The following is a 17,804-nucleotide window of genomic DNA, read 5'->3' as shown; positions in this document are numbered from 1 at the left end:
GCCACAGTCTGTTCCCATATTCACACTGTAATGAAGTGTATGTGCGGCGGGGTGTCGAGTTTGTTCACAAGTAGCAGAACTATTGATAAGGAGCCAAATATAGGAGGATCATGTAATGTGATAAATAAGGCACAGATTGTGAATTTATATGAGCTTGGCAGCGAGTTGCTCTTTGAGGTTTTTGCAAGTTGTTCCTCATGGATTAGGAGCTAACAGTTAGAAAAATGACAGAATAACTTTGCAGGCAATTTGTTCCTTGAAATGAAAGTTTTACATTTAAGGGGCTGGAAGATTGAAAATGCTAATGTGGTTAAGGGATGATTTAGGATTTAGTTCTTTAAATCCTTGACCAACTTGCTTGAAAAACAGAAAGTTGCTCCTAAACAGTCACCTGAATTATGAAATGAATGGCCGACTAAGGTAAAAATTAAGTGACCGGTTTTATAATTTGTGCAATTTGAAGGATGTTTATGCCTTAACAAGCCCCCAAAACTGTGTAAGAAGCTACATTAAACACATTTTAATATATACAATATCACTCAGAAACATCCATCCATCCATTTTCTATACACCGCTTAATCCTCACGAGGGTCACGGGGGGGCTGGAGCCTATCCCAGCCAACTTAGGGTGAAGGCAGGGGACACCCTGGACAGGTCACCAGTCCATCGCAGGGCTACACTTAGAGACAGACAACCAAGCACACTCACATTCACACCTACAGACAATTTAGAATCACCAATTAACCTCAACCTGTTTTTGGACTGTGTGGGAGGAAGCCGGAGAACCCGGAGAGAACCCACGCTGCACGGGGAGAACATGCAAACTCCACGCAGAAAGATTCCGGTGCCCCCACCGGGATGCGAACCGGCGACCTTCTTGCTGCGCGGCAACAGTGCTACCAACTGTGCCACCTTGCAGCCCCACTCAGAAACAATCAACACCTTTTTCCAGTAATGGAACCCAAAGTGATCATCCGCAAGCTTCTTGTTTAGTAACATTTTTTGCCTGCTTTGCTCATAAAGCAAGACCAAGAACTACTGTAGTGATATTTTCCACTAAGTGTATGAAACAGAAACCTGCTCATCCCAGAAAAAAAGAGCCTCATCTGTTTGACTCCTCGTCGTCTTTAAACACTTTGCATATCTGGAGGATAGCGCCCATGTTTTCCTGAGTCTTTAATTAGTTTTTGTTATTTTACCTTGATTTTGTCAGTTGTGCTGCTCATGCCAGTGATTTCAAGCAAACCCTTACTGCTGCTGAAAATGTAGAACACATGCATGCAATTTTGTGTTTACATTGGCAGATGCTGCCAGGTTTTTCTAGACCTTACCACCACTGGGTACATAAACATGAAATAGCTGCACCAGCTACAGACAGAATATTTATGGTAATGGCAGTAACATACATTTATCATACATTATGTAAATGTGACTGTGATATGGGGTATGGATATATGGTAAACCCAGCGCAAACTGTTCGCTGTGTATAAGGAAAGATGGTCTGTTGATGATCGGTGTAGACCTTTGTTGTGAATATATTTTCATATATATACATTATAAACTGACTACAGAGTAGTGCTTTATCTAAAGCAGCTGTCACCTTGAGGTACATAAGTATTTTAATAGATTCCTTTAAGAAGGGACTATTTGCTACGAATGTATGTAAGCTGTAGGGCTACAGCTATCAATCTGTCAAAAGAGAAAATAGGACAGATTTTTATTTTATTTATTTATTTTTTTAAATGAACAAATGTTTTAAAACATGCTAATTAATATTCCTTCAACTGCATACCTCCATACTTAAACCAAGTCTGATGCAGAGTTCAGATATCAGCTGTCAGGCCGACGTTAGAGGAGGTGAAGAAGCATATCTTGACCGGCAGAATGACAGGCTGCCAAAATATCCTTCACAGTTACTTTGAGGACCTCCATCAGAGTCCGAGGGGGATACAACAAAATCACATTATACCTCATATATAACAAAATATCAGATGTTAGCAGTTAACTTAAACAGAGTATTGACAGCGCTTAACTGGAGTGAATGAGATTCAAAACAAACTTATTAAGCAGTGTGTCAAACAAATCTACCTTGAATTTGCCTTGAATTTATATTGTGGTGATGTTGAGAGAATCTGAAGGCTCCTGTACTTGACTCTGCACTTGTCTTCATCTTAGTCAGATGTATTTTTAAATGCTTCTTTTCAGCATGAAATGGGACATCGTATGTAGTTTTTTGTCTGCCCTCTTTCTTCTCTTCACCCCTCACAGTCTTTTTCCATTTTTCAATCCATGCCAAACACAGCCAAGCAGTACATGCTTAGTTATAGTTCGGCTTTGATGCGAATATTTAGTAGCGATGATTTGTTTTTTCTTTGAGTTTCTCAAAGAACGGTTTCATCCCTTCTGAAGATTAACTCCATTTGTGTGAATATCAAGTGGTTTATAGCAACAAGCGTCGTTGCTTGTTGTATTGAGTTCAGGGCCTCGCTTTTTCGTTAAAAGTTCAGAATTTTTAATCATTCTAAACATGTTGAAAGAGGCATTCTCATGTTTGGCAGATATAATTTTCATGATTACTATGATGCTAGTGTTTGCTAAGTAGCACCGCAGTTCCTGGAAGCTCTTTCAGTTAAAAAGTAACACAATGGCTGTGTCCGAAATCACTCCCTATGCCCTACATAGTGCACTATATAGGGTGCACGCCATTTTGTAGGGGTGTCCGAATGTTAAGTTACAAATGTTACACCCTATATAGTGCACTCAAAATATCCCACAATGCACCTTGAAAAGTAGTGTACAGCCGATGGTCACTAACCGAGCAATATGGACCGTCATGCATTGCGCGAAAGGAAATGGAAATGGAGATGAACGAGAGCGCGGAAAAATTCCTGTTTGTTTTGTTAAATTTTATTTAACCCGGACAGTGAACGTTGCTAAAATTGCGGTGCTCGGTTGTGATTTGGACATACTACACCACTTTATTTAAATTGCTTTTAGTTACTGGATCCTGAAGAAACGCTCTCTCATCTGGTATGTACAGCAAAATGACAATAAACTTGATTTAATTTGATTTCTTAGCTACGCAATAAACTGTTAATTTGATGTGTTTGTACTTCGCTGTTGCAGCACAAATCGCGGCTAGTGAGCGACGTAATTAATAGCTCGAGTCGTGTCTGAAATGATGCTTTGCCGAGGTGCTCCCTATATAGTGATCACTATATAGGGAGTAGGGAGTGAGTGGGTGATTTCGGACACAGCCAATGATTACGATTCACCATTTGAATACCAAGAATGTCTGTTCAAAATTTCACAAGAGGATGAATATCTTGTTTTTCAATCTGGCCCCAAGTGGTCGACCAAATGTTTGACCAACATTGCACAGCTAACACAACTAAAAGATTTTAGGCAACCAGTGCGGCATCATTTAGGGAGTCTAATAACTTCATGTGGGCACTTGTATGGTTATAACACACCAACTTGACTGCCAGAATTCACTTCGTGATACAAAAACTGGGTGCTGAGTGCTTTTAGTGTCAAATCAGTCAACAGCAATTACAGTCTAACGGCATTTGATGAATGGCCTGTTTTTTAAATAAGACCGTTTCTATTGCAGTCTAACATACAGCAGTCATTGCATCTGAATGAGATTGGGTGTTTTTTCAAAGTGACTCTCGATCCAACTCTGCACGGGTTTGCAGTTGATTGGACCCACGCTTGCCACAAGTAGCTTTGGCTGAAACCCACAGACTGGAAATTACAGCATAATGGACCCCCCCTACTCTTCCAATATGAAACGAAAATGGAAAAGAATGGCTAAAAATAGTAGGAGTAACGAGCCATAGATGCAATCCACATAAAGCCATGACTCTGGGAGATTGATGAGAAATTACACGTCGCCTTTCATATCAGGTTCATGCACCAACACACACACACAGATACATTTATATTCAAGTTCATGGAAACATGAAGAAAAATGCTCTCTCATAGCAGATCATTTAAAATTGCCCACTTGAGAGGCATCAGAAGCACTTCCACATGCATTTCCAAAGCTGGTATTTTTGTTCTAATGCTGAACCCTTCAGAATCCTCATATGAATTATGTAGGTGGATGAGATGCAGAGAATTGATAAATCAAAATGTGAATTTTTTATCGCTATCCTGAATATTGTGTCACATCAACGGGAAAGAGGGTTAGTTTTGTGTGTGTGTGAGAGAGAGAGTGTGTTGGTTTGTGCTCATGAAGGGAATACTTGTTACCATGGCGATAAATCCAACCCATGCTGTCGGGGTTGTCATGGAAACTGAAACAAAAACACAAGGTGTCCCTGCGTGCTCCTCAGAATAACAAAGTTCGATGTTGTTTTTACAGTTAGTTTAAAATGCTTCAAGTTATGTTTTTTAATGAGCTCAACGTGATGTACTTGAGTCGTTTTGTTTTCTGCACAGCCACACCTCCTATATGTTTTATTTCTCACAGAGAAGATCGCAAATGCCGTTTCTCTGTCACATCTTTTCGTAGGTGCCTACCCTCGACTGTCTCTAAGCTTCAAGCTGAAGAGGAACATCGGCTACTTCATCTTGCAGACGTACATGCCATCGATCCTGATTACCATCCTCTCCTGGGTCTCCTTCTGGATAAACTATGACGCGTCGGCAGCCAGAGTGGCTCTAGGTAAGAAGAAGTGGCTGCTACAGAGCAGGTATTTGGCTTTCTCAGATGAGGTCAGGGACCAATACAAACCACAGGCCCCCCCTTTCCTCCCCAGTGGATTTCCCCAAGCGGTGTGTTTTCATGAGCACTGCGAGAGACTCAACTTCTGTCCCGTGTGAACTATAGGGAATGGCTTGTAGAGTAGTGGTTTAAGTGGAATTAGAGTTGAAGAACACCGCTGTTCTCTCTGCCATAGTGGAATGTTTTTTTGTCCGTTGTTCTTTTCTGCAGGGCAAAAGTCTGAACACAGGACCAAACTAGGTCATACCTTGCGTCTGTAGTTGTTGTGGTCACTGAGAGGCCTTCAGGAGCTATAAATACATCACATCTCTAATGAGCATAATTTCACCTCTTATTGAGGAGCGCATGTGTGGGTGCAAAGGCCCACTCACCACGGAGCCCCTGTGAGCAGTAAACAAGGCAGAGATTGAAGTAGCAGGTCACTGGTTAGTAATCATTTATTCCTCGCAGGAGGCAGCAGCACGAGCTTGTCTTGGTGGATTGTTGACTCAATGACACATCAGACAGGAGTAACAGAGATAAAGGCTGTTAGTGTCATGTCTAAAAATGCAATTGAAAAACGGAATTTTCACACCAAGCAGTTGTAATTGTATCTCACGCTGTTCATTGAGCAGTTGCTAAGCTTCCCCCTCTGAACAACAATGAGCCAGTTTTAGCTTGACCTGAATAAATTGTCTGGACGGACGTGAGGGAGTGGTTTTACCACACGCTCTTGGAGCAACAGCATCTTACCAACTGCAAGATGCAGTCTGTGGCTGAAGCAAAAGCATCATGTTCACTGCATTATCTGTTGCTGGACTTGATGTCTGTCATTGAGGCCCAACGGCTCTCTCATCCCCGCTGAAATTTGACTTTTTAGTTCGAAGTCATCATAAATAAACTGGGCAGTAAGAGCTGTATAGGGGTCAAGTGTCCAGTTGGACCATAAGTGTGTTGTTGCTACGTTAATACACGCTACCACAATTTTCACAACTCTGCTGCAACTTGGGTGTTACATTTATGCTTTAGCAACTTGAGAAAAATAAGAGCGTGATGGTGTGACATACCGCTTGTCAAGTGACTGGTTTTAAAAACCAGTTTTGGTAACAGTGCTAACTGATACTTGGTCTTTCACATCAGCAGTTTGTCTCGACTGTTTGAAAGTGTTCTCACAGGGTGTGACACTAATAAAGGCATGTGAAAGTTTCTTTTGTCTGGGCTGCATTCAGATTTGCATTTGTTGTCCAGAAGCAAACAGAATTAGTTGTGTTGCTTCATCTATACATCCATTTTCTATACACTGCTTAGTCCTCACTAGGGTTGCGGGGTGGGGGGCTGGAGTTAGGGTGAAGGCAGGGGACACCCTGGACAGGTCGTCAGTCTATCGTAGGGCTACGCTTAGAGACAGACAACCAAGCACACCTACGGAAAAATTTAGAATCACCAATTAACCTCAATGTGTTTTTGGACTGTGTGGGAGGAAGCCGGAGAACCCGGAGAGAACCCACGCTGCACGGGGAGAACATGCAAACTCCACGCAGAAAGATCCCGGGCAAATCGGCGACTTTCCGGTTGCTTCATGTTTTGAAAATAATTGACACTGCTGACAAGAGTACAATTGTTTTTACATTGTGGTGACGATGCTGAAACAGTACATTACGCAACCCTAATTTCTCCAGTGAGCTATGCGTGGATGCTATCAGAGTTTCGTCTAACTTATAGAAGGTTACACCTCAGATTCCCTCGTCAGTGTTGCCTGAGATAACATGAAGTTTCCCAAACAGACCTACATCACGAGTGTGTTTTTGGCGAATTTGTGGAGCTCATGTTGATTATTTCAATCAGAAAAACTTCACATGTTGTGCACCTAGTGTGAGAAGAGAGCTTTGTTTGAGCAAGATGTCTCATTGCTGAAGATAATGTAGGAGTTTGGATCCAGCTTAAGTTTTCAGATTTCTGCCAGGGACTATTTCGGTGCTGTTTTACACTGAAGAAAGAAGGTTCTCTAAACTGGCAAGAATCCAAACTATTTATGCAGCAAATGCCCTGCAACTGGAAAACTTTTCTAAAGACACCAAACTAATGATGCAATGGAAGCTCACCCATAGCTTTGCATGTTAAACTTTTATTACAGAACCTGGATTTTTTTTTTTTTTCCACTTCGTTGACTATTTAAGCAGAAGCAGCTGAGAAGTAATCCTACCAGCCAGACAAATTAGCCAAAGGAGTCCAGGCCTCCAAAGGCCCCCTGAAGCCCCAGATTCACTGTTTCACAGTTTTTGGCAGCTAAAGGTTTGAATATATATCTACACTTTAATTTGTCTGCTTGATTGATTGAGCAGTTTTGAGGTGACCTTCTCAAATTTCTTGTCCGAGTTTACAGTTATGCAAGCCAAGGGAAAAACAGCTATTTGTTCAATTTGAGAAGCTGGAACCAGTCGGCAGGATGTGCTTGATGGAAACTTTCAGGCGACAGGGCTACAGATAGGTGGCCCAGCAGTAAATCTTAGCCCCGGGGCCAAACAGTTCAATCTAGTTATGCCAATTGATTGCTGCATTGGTGCTTCAATCATCTTTATATGGATAGATAATGGAGCAGTATTGACCTTAACACAGCATGATGCTTTTTTGGAAAACATGCCTTGATCCATTATATTACTGTAGCATCTTTCTGTGTTATGCTGTGTGTGTGTTGCATGCCTGTGCACATGCTTTTATCTGCTTTACCACTCGGTGTCTTTCATTAAGGCATGCATGCAATATCCGGTCATTATCGTGTGCCTTAGAGTGTACGTCTGTTTTCGTGTGCGTCTCTGAGCTGCAATATCCGGTGTGCGCCTCCACAGCTGAGAGGCAGCCAGAGGTCCATTTACTTTTCCTGATGGACCATTTTGAGCTTTCAGCAGGTATCTTGATTGTAGAAGAGGGTGTGTGTGTGTGTGTGTGTGGGTTGCTCTTTTGTGTGTGCAAACCTGCCAGTAAGAGCAGTGTAATGATCAGGGGGAAATCAATTCAAGGAGGCAGCAGGCAAACAATTGAATTGTTTGAAGGAGAATCTCATTTTCCTGAGCAATTTCGAAGGATTGCAAAGTTACAAATTACCCGCTCGCACCCTAATCTGGTTGCGAGCCATTTCCCACAGTCATGCCCTTCGTTCATAATCATATTATACAAACAGTCAAGGTGTGGGCATTAGCTGGTGCAGGAATACTTTTAGTGTAATGGTAGACTCACGAGGTTGAGATATGTTCTTCCTGAAACCTCGTCTTTCTAAGCCACACAGACTCCCAATATAGCAAGTCTTGAAACACTGCATGCTAACTAGATTTTTTTTTGCAGTCTGTAGGTGATGAATTGAAATGTTCAATTAGCACTGCTTGGATTTACCTCCCATGCCTCTAGTCTCGCGGTTAACATTCACCATTTCACCTCATTTTATTGCATCTACATGATACCTTTTTCGTTTCATAATGTTGAGCCGTGCCGCTAATGGCCTGTCGGCTCTTGATTAGAGGACATTTGATTGCTGTGTGCCTTTGTTCCAGCTGTTAAGGTGGAAAAGCGACTCGGGGACATATAAGAAAAAGCAAGGGGGAGGGGGACGGATGAGAGGTGCAGCGTGAGCAAAGAGGGAAACCGCCGCTAAATGATGGTCAGATCTGGCGGATAGATGAAGAGGGAGAGGGGGGGAGAGATAAGAGGAAGAAGCAGAGAACAATGGAACAAGACAGAGAGTAGGGGTGAGAGAGACAGGAAAAGACAGAGAGTGAGAGAAACCGGGTGAAACTATATTTCTCCCCGGAGAGTGTAGCATGGTGATGAAAAAGGAGGGAGGCCCATGGGCGCGTGGCCCCTTGATTAAATTGTCTGAACGGGGAGAGAGAGGGAGGCAGCAAAAGAGAAGAAGAGGAATAGAGGGAGGGAGTGAAGGACAGAGAGTAATGGTACAGCTGAGAGAACACCTATAAAGAACAAGGCTGTCGTTGAGTGCACAAAAAAAAAAAAAAAAAAAAAACACATAGATTGCACCGTCCAATAGGGGCAAAGACACGGAGCATGTGCACGTATAGCCAAGCTACATTCACACCCGCAACACACACACACACACGAGTGGTGTTGGCCTTGTAATGTGCCAATAAATCACACTAAGGGCTAGATTGACCTTAGCTATCCTGCTGCCTCCTCCCAGCCTCCTGACTGCTCCTTGTCTCTTCACTGTACTTTACGACACACACACACACCAAAAGCCTTGTCCGTGTGTGTTATATGAGCAGCCCCACTACTGATAGGCTCCATTTATTTCCAGCACGGGTAGATAAAGTAGTAGAGATACGTCTGCTGTATATATAATGAGATAAGATAGAGTGTTATTGCATTGCGGGAGGTCACGGTTTGTATGAATATGGGTGAGACCTGTGTTTATTTGCTGCATCATGCGAGAAGATAAATGACTGGTAGCAGAGCTGGAATACGATTTGAGCGTGTTTAGGAAATCATTTCTATTGTGCTTAAATTGTAGCGATCCCGCGCTTGTTTTCTTGCCTTAACGCTGCACGTGTTGTAAGTCGGAGGAATCTCTCGTTGCTTGTTGCAGCGAGTTGAGTCCTTTTGGCCGCCGCACACATATTAACCCTCTGCCGATTCAGTGTTTGACTAGAAATGTACGAGTCTTTCTTGGCATCTCTTTCTGCTGAAACACACAGCATGTGAAGGTGAATTCAGTAGGAGAGCAAATAACAACGCCCAGTGGTTAAGGTTACCAAGAGCTGGGGGCAAGATACATGCAGCGCTATTCTAATGAGTTATTTCTACTTGATGACCAAGGGGCAGTTGGCTGTTTGGTGGCAGACCTTTGAATTTCAATGAAGCAGAGGTTATGCACCCCCCCTACCAGCACATGTGTGTTCATGCAAGTAAAATAAGATCAAACATGAACGAGATGAGAAGGTGTTTTCTGCAGTTTTTTACGTTTTTTTTTCACCCATCACTGTTTCTTCAGCACTTAAAGAAGGCAATCCCAGTGCAACATAATTATTCCTTTCTACTGGGTCAATCCTGCTCTTAACTAGCAGAGAAACAGCTGCACAACAAACATAAAAATATCCCTGTTTCTATAGTAACATCTGTTGGAGTTTCCTACAATGTAACCTTAAGGTCGGACAAGACCGCAGCTTCAGTTAAAGTGAACTCCTTTAAAATTAGTTTACACCGTGACGGGTTTGGACTAATTAAGCTTCAAAGACACCATCCCAGATGCCAACAGTTACCAGAGAAAGAAATACAAAAATGCCACACAGTAGGATGTTGATCAAAAATACCACAGTATAGCATGTAGTTAAAAAAAAAATTAAAAAGCCATCTTGTAGTATGTCAATTAAAAACACCATAGTATAGGGGTTGGCAGCTCCGGAGCCACATTTGGCTCTGTCATACCTCTGCTGCGGCTCCTTGTGGTTTTGGAAAATAAATAATGATTATTTAATATAAATGTATTTTATTTTAGTTTGATAGTTTTTAGAGTGTAATTCTAAATTTGAAGATTATGGTGAACTTGTAGCATTGAAATAAAATGTGTTTAATTTGTTTTGTCTCTCAAAGTATGCGTCACAACCGCCGATGTGCGACACCCGCCGGCACACACAGTGTTGCCAACTTAGTGACTTTCTTGCTAAATGTGGCGACTTTCCGAATCCTCTTGGTGACTTTTTTGGTCAAAAGCGACTAGCGACAAATCTAGCGACTCTTTCTGGTGTTACTGGAGACTCTGACGTGACGCCTGCAGTCAGCAGGCCAATCAGCTTCATTTTTACTTTGCTACAGGTGGATAATTTAAGTTTTTATTTCATAAATACGAGGAGTTGTTGAATCTGATGACAAGCTGTAAATTTTCAAGACTAACACGCAAAGTAAGAAGTCAACTACACCTGGAGAGAAGTTCCAATTGCCCAGGGAATGGCTGACATTTTGATGAAGTACTTAGTTACTAAGTAAGATACTGACTGCCAACATATTGGTAGAAAGTATCTTCGTGTTTATTTTATTAACTATGTATCTCATACCTTAGTATAGTTACTCTTAGGAAATCAGTTTATTTATCTCACATCAGTGTCTAAGAGACTAAGTTCTAAAGATAGATCCTAAGAGAGTGAGACAGACACTAGGGTACATGCTGAGATACTAAGAGAACAGGATGCAAGAGTTTGTTTTAATATAATTTTATGAAGTGGGACAAGATGACGTGTTGATTGAAGATGTCTTGCAAAAATTACAATTGTTTTTTTAAGGGATCACCACGGTGCTGACCATGACCACCATCAACACCCACTTGAGGGAGACACTGCCCAAGATCCCCTACGTCAAGGCCATCGACATGTACCTGATGGGCTGCTTCGTCATGGTCTTCCTGGCCCTGCTCGAGTACGCCTTCGTCAACTACATCTTCTTCGGAAGGGGCCCTCAGATGCAAAAGAAGCTGGCAGAGAAGGCCGAGAAGGCCAACAACGAGAGGGCAGCCAAGTATGACGCTGCAAGGGTGAGTCTCAATTTGATTATCTTCGGATAATAGGGGGTGTGACACAAAATTCACAAAGTGGCATGTTTTTGGTGCAGCAGCAGAGACAAAAAAAGTGTAAATCGTTACCATTACCGTTTGTCTAATTGGCCACAAATGTTGACAGAAATGCTGCAGTGTTACTAGAAAAAGAATGACCGGTTTACTCTAAGCTATAAAGGTCCGTTAAGACAAGTGCAACATGTTGAAATAATGTCGTCTTTAGAACTGCTTAAAGTAACAGCGCCTTTGTTTTTGTTAGTTGTGCATGAAGGCCGATTAAAACGTGTCGTGTGCAGCTTTAAAAGCGAACTCTGCTAGCTTGATTAACAACAATCGGTGCACTGAATGTTGCACTTGTCGTATTTCAGTGACACTAAGCAGCATTTGGATGCCTGAGCTGTAAGTTAGTGAACAGGCGTAGGTACACAAACTATCTGTAGGCGTTTGTTCCCACATGTGGCTGAATATTTTCATCTTCTCAGGAGGCAGGTAGTAGGACCGCATCCCTAAAGCGGTCCAATCAGGTTAGAGGTCTTCGCCACTCACGCTCGGTAGGTTGTTTGTTCGGTGAGACTCTCTGCCATCGCCATCAAGCTGACATGGATGTGTTTAATGGTCTTCCTTCCTAGTGCAAGAAAATCCATCCATGCAATGAGTTAAGCAACTGCAGACACCTCCATGACATTGCAGTTTTTTGCTACATTGAAATGATGCTCGTGCTACCATTATTGTTTCAGATAAAGTGTTTGGAACTCACCTTGAACGCATGCTGTCTGTATGTTTGTTCTCATTGAGATCATCGATAAAGCCATTTCTCTCATAGCGCATGTCAGGATGTGGTGACTTTCTCAGTAGGTAGTCACTGCAGAGGTCCCCCATTGTGCATCTGTAGACAATACAGGGAACAAATGCATTGTGTTCACAATAGAAATGGTATAGTGGTAACTGCTTCAGCATCACAAGTGGTGATGAATATTGGTGAGCGTTTTGGGAAAATTACTCTACTTGGGTTGTGAACTTTGGCAAGGAGCAGAAACTTTAGAGTTGCCAAGGATATGAGCACCCAATTCTGTATGTACATTCTATTACCAGTTGCTTTATGCTGACAGCTATCATTAAATCCCTGTGATATTGGAGTGTTACAGTTATTCTACAACACCGTCTCCTCTAGAGTAGTGATGACTGGTTACCATACTGAATGCAATGTGCTTCCATGATACTTAATGCAGTTGTACAACATTATAGTCAATACTTCACATCCGATATGAAGACAGATTTTACAGTTACAATCTGCAGTTAGTTGCTTCTAATATCACATTGCTGATAAAAGCTAGACGGGGGCATGTTTCAGTAAAGCATTAAAGTTAACTTGACTTGAGCAAACCAAACCCTTGTTGAACAGGGGAAATGTGGGACTTCCACAGTTGCTACATTTGCATGAATGACGACCACTTTTCATCACTGTTGATCTGTTTTGTGGCGCACACATCATCCGCATGGATTATGATGACCTGTATCTGCTGTGTTTAATTGTTGAATGTGACAATGAACTTACTGAAATAACTTTGGAAGAAGCAATAACGAAGGTCAGGAGCTGGGTTCATGAACAAAGCATGGGCTGTGAAGTTCAGTCTAGGCCCAAAATATCATGAGTTTGAAAACGGAGTGTCTAAATCAGTCCACATTTTTCCCCCCAATATGAGATTATATCCTTTCAGTTAGAATTTTTCAGTTTTAGCGCTTTCTTGTTCTGGTTTTGTTTGGAGAGGTAATGGCTGTGTCAAGTGCTACTTTAAGTGTTAACATATAACAACATGCTGCATTCACAAAAGAAAAATTGGACTCCCTCTCCTTATTGTTCTCTTTCTACTAGAGAGGACAGCAATGCCAGTATCTTTAAAACAATCTAAAGCCCTCACTATTGACACATCTTCAGGCAGAGGTGGTAGAAGCACTGATCCACATCAGCTGGAGGAGAAGTGGCATCAGCTCCCTCTGAACAGCTGGAAGACACGAATAAAGACCAAAATCAGACAAAGGAACTGGACTTATTAACTAACAAATTAACAAATACTGCTAATCTGTTGACAGCACAATAGGACGAGCGACAGGTTTACGAAAATCCTACGTGAATATGATTGCAAATCTTCCATCCAACAGTCTGGATCAAAATTGCCGTCTCAAGTCCCAACATTTCGACTGCTAAAAAGTCATCTTATGCAGCTAATATCATAATCGATTCTTAACCCGTTCTTGTAACGGATATAAATTCCTCTGAGGATGTGCTTCCTCTTTTCAAATCAACAGACAAACTGCACTCATAGCTGGCATCAATCAGTGTTACCATCAATTATAGATAACGTCCACATTAATAAGGAATCAGTCCGTTCAGAAACGGAGGGGTTAACCCTAAAAACACAGACCTCGTATTTTAGTGTGAGCCACCGAAGTGTTAAACTCATTCTCTCACAGCTATAATCACTGATGCGTGTTTATGGGGTCAGTTAGAGAATAGCAATTTGTTTCAAAGGAGCACAGCGGTAGGTTTTCACCATAGAAGCTTTGAGAGCAACAATTAAATGACAATTTAATTCTCATTATGGGTACATTCAGAGATGTAATAGGTTTCTGACAGGTCACCAGGCAACTACACCTGTTAGCACAGACCAGGCAGCAGCTATTTATAATTCCCCGACATGGTCTATAAATGGAAGAACATACCTGTGTCCGAAAAGATGCTGATTTTCCTCCTTTAGCTGTTTAACTGGGAGGCCTGTTGGTAAACATGTGCAAGGGCATTTGAGATGATGGAGCAGAAGCAATCCTCACAAATTCAACTGTTTAGCAAAGCTTTATTCACACATCCATCACTTTTGTAGCAATACAACTATTCATTTGAAGTGGGGAGGAGTGTTAGTCCAAAAGCTCAATCTGGTAAAACTTCTCTGTGTCTGGACAGGGTTTTTTATGGGATTTAAATAAATTAAAACCTGTAGAAGGCTGAATGAAAGTCTTGTTACATCTTCCTTTTTTAAAAAAATTAATTTCCTATTTCCTCAAGTACAATAAAAGATGGAAATATCCCACTTGTGGATCTGTAACTGCACAAGCCTTAAAATCCAAAAAGAGCCTCCCATAAATCATCTCAAACAAATGTTAAAATCATAAATGTATGACAGTAAATTACATAAATAACTGGCCAGATACACAATCTTTAATTTATCGTGTTTTTGTTGCTGTGAACCAAAACAGTGAAGTTTTGGGCAGGGCAGCTGAACATTGAGGTAAAACTCAGTACAGGGCTCCAATAAAGCCAAGAACACCTTTCACAATGTCCTTTCATTATTTGTTTGTAGCCACTTCAAGGAGCAGTTCAGAATTACTTCTGCTGCAGTGAACAATCCCAGGCATCTGACATCAGATCTTTAACAGCGTCATCCTTGGAACTGCAAACGTAAAACTGTCACATTCAAATAATAAAACAACAACAACAACAAAAGGCAAGGGGGTATCAGTAAAGGAATCTTTACTTGTAAAAAAAAAACAACAACCCCAACAATAACAGCTCATCATAGTGCAGGCAAACGCTGCACCAACGTACTCTCATCAGTAGCAGTAATCTTAGCATTTTGAAAACACAGAAGTATCATCAGGACAACACGATCTACCTTTGCTCTTCCTTTAGAGCTCAAATAAAATAAATGTTAAATCATAAATTTATGATGGGTAAATATATATTTAAATGTCCAAATACACAATATTACATTTCCAATCAGTTCAAACAGCTTTATCTGATCAAACTATTACAAAACAAAGACACACTGAAAATATCATAGGAGACTGAGTTGGATAATAGACCCAGAAATGTTAGGACCAACCTAAGTTTGCAGGATGTTTTATTTTGAAAGATAACTGGATCGTCTTCCCGTTGGTGCATGTTTGCTGCATTCTGTCAGTTTTCATACCAGGCGGTTAAACAAAGCCGTCGATCTCCATCAGCAGTCTCTGGAGAGCTTCTGTAAAAAAAAATAAAGAAGGAGAGACTCTATGCCAAGACAGAAGCAAAGGTTAATACAAACATTGCAAAAAAGATCTATATGTCTTCTAACTGCAATATGAAAATTATCTTGCCGCTTTCAAATGGGCTCCACTCATAAAACGCGTTGTTACCTGCGCTGTTGTCTCCATTCACAGGATAAAATCCCTCGGTTTCATTACTTCTGCTGTCCGAGCAGCCCGCACTGTGATGATGCTGTATTCACACCAGACGCGAGTGAAATAATTCGCGCGAATGATTTACATGTAAAGTCAATGTGAAGACACGATTAGATGCGAGTAAATGTCCTGGGGCGCGAATTGCACATATAGCGTGGCGGGAATGACGCGAATTGAGCGAGTTATTCGCACGAATGATGCGAATTCATGTTTGACGGGCAAGTTGATAAATCTGAACTTTTGCGATCTTTCTTTCGCACTGCGATGGCCAATCAGCGCTGAGATTCTCTGGTGACGTCAAGAACATGATTCCTTCAGTTTTTTGCAACTGCACTGTGAATACTGATTGATTTACTCACCCCAGGAGACAAGTAGCTACATTACTGGCCAAGGCTCAGCTGCAGCTAGACAGGTGACACAGGTGTTTAGCTCGCTAACACGTCCAAAGTGCTGTTCAGAAGTACTTAAACACAAGAAACACAAAACGTCACCCGTCGCAAACTTAGCGTACAGTGAAACAAAGCTACTAGGTAAAAATTAATATCTTCCTACCGTGTACAAACGAAGTCAAACAGCTTAGAAAAGATCTTAAGTCAACAAATACATTTATTTTATTGGTATGAATTAATAAAGCAAGTTCAAGCAGCTTCATTTTGTGTGAGTATAGAAGAGCACAGAGCTGGTTGTTATTGGTATCTGGTGATAACTCGCTGGTTAATCCACCAAGGCAACGACTTCAAGGCTGTGGATATAAAAAAGCTTTTTCAATAGACAAAGTTGTCATTGTTTTATATAAACAACACAGTTAGTAGATGCAGTGGCATTATTACTTTTATTATTTACTTATTCATTTAATTGTGTTCATTTGTTATATTTTATCATTACTACTTTTTTTGTTTTGTTTTCTAGGTATTATGTTATGGAACACTATGGGTGGATGTCTTCTTCTGGACTATTTCAAGCATTGCTCATCCAAACTACTATACAACAAACTTATGAACAATGAAAGTTAAAATTAAAAACCTATCTGATGGCTAGAACCAGCTGATGTAGCAAAGTTGTTCTCAACCATTTTTGTCACCTTTACCTGAATGTGATGGATTAGTAAGGCATCGTGAATGTGACTAATTCCCAGACACATTTAGAGAACCACTTGCATCCCTGTTAATGTGAAACATGGCGTGTGTTTACCTTACTGTGGTTGCTTTTTTATTTTTTTCATTTTACTTGAAAATGATGCAATCATCAGGTTAAAATGTAAAGATTTCAGGATCATATGATGCCTCTGCTGCCAACTCTGAAGAACCAGACCACAATAATCCCCTAATGATGACCTGCATGTTTTCATGTTGTTGACTGCTCAGTGTCTCAAAGCTTCATGTCCTCTGGTCCACTGATGTGATCATAATGCCCATTATTTTTATCCACTCAGGCGGAACCACATGGCCACGGGAACATCCTGCTGACCACCCTGGAGATCCATAACGAAGTGGCGGGAGGCGAGATCACCACCAGCGTGGCGGACATTAGGAACTCTCAGTCCATGGTGCAGTTGGACAGCACGGCCTCCACGCACATCCAGTACCGCAAGCAGAGCGGCGGGATCGGGCCTCGATCCGCCAGCCGCCACTCCCTGGACCGGTCAGCCCAGATGAAACGCAGCCGCCTGCGGAGGCGGTCCTCGCAGCTCAAAATCAAAATCCCCGACCTGACGGATGTGAACGCCATTGACCGCTGGTCACGGATCATCTTCCCCTCCGTTTTCTCACTGTTCAACCTCGTCTACTGGCTCTACTATGTCTGATCGGACTGTTTTTGTTGAGGTGTTTGTTGTTGTTTGTTTGATTTTTGGTTTTTTTCATCTCACTTGTTTTTCTTCCTTTTTTTTTTTGTTCTGTTGCTTTTATACATGATGGAATCTGTCCAGGTGAAGACTGCAACAATACAAGACAAAAAGACAGACTGAGAAAAGACTACTGAGTTTTGGACCAAGTTCTCATCAAAGTTGTTTTTATATTTGCAGTCTTTGAATCCTTAGTACCGAGCTCTTTTTATTTTTTTGAAAGTATGTACTGTAATTGGGACTTGTGTCGGTCATTTCCCAACGTTTGCCCTCTCAGTAATATGTAAATAGCAAGATACAAAGCCAGCAATTGAATAAATAATACAGTATTTGCAAAAAAATTAATAAAAATAAAGCAAACACAATAGCAGTTAGCGCAAAGATTTTTCTAATCAAAAAATAATAAAACTTTATACTACACAGGTGATCAGATAAGTGCAGGCAATTCCTAGAAATCCATTCAACACCCTATGCACTATTAA

General features: G+C 41.3%; 1 protein-coding gene across 7 annotated transcripts in view; it reads left to right on the top strand.

The window, feature by feature from the left end:
* Positions 1–17,283, top strand: part of LOC103367990 (gamma-aminobutyric acid receptor subunit beta-3-like) — a 71,208-nt gene extending 53,925 nt beyond the window's left edge. For 2 of the 7 annotated variants that reach the window (XM_008296203.1, XM_008296206.1), the window contains 4 exons: positions 4,520–4,672; positions 10,996–11,243; positions 11,747–11,815; positions 16,912–17,283. In XM_008296203.1, coding sequence (XP_008294425.1) covers positions 4,520–4,672; positions 10,996–11,243; positions 11,747–11,815; positions 16,912–17,283 — 842 coding nt within the window. Of the gene's footprint in view, positions 1–4,519; positions 4,673–10,995; positions 11,244–11,746; positions 11,820–15,538; positions 15,556–16,911 lie in introns of all 7 variants that reach the window. The other 5 variants (XM_008296205.1, XM_008296207.1, XM_008296210.1 and 2 more) reach the window with 4 other exon arrangements.
* The last annotated feature ends 521 nt before the right edge of the window (positions 17,284–17,804 follow it).

This window comes from Stegastes partitus, unplaced genomic scaffold, assembly GCF_000690725.1.
Source record: "Stegastes partitus isolate 25-593 unplaced genomic scaffold, Stegastes_partitus-1.0.2 Scaffold1110, whole genome shotgun sequence".
Classification (NCBI taxonomy): Eukaryota; Metazoa; Chordata; class Actinopteri; family Pomacentridae; genus Stegastes; species Stegastes partitus.
Note: the sequence above shows the minus strand (reverse complement) of the source record. Positions and strands in the feature narration are given on the sequence as shown.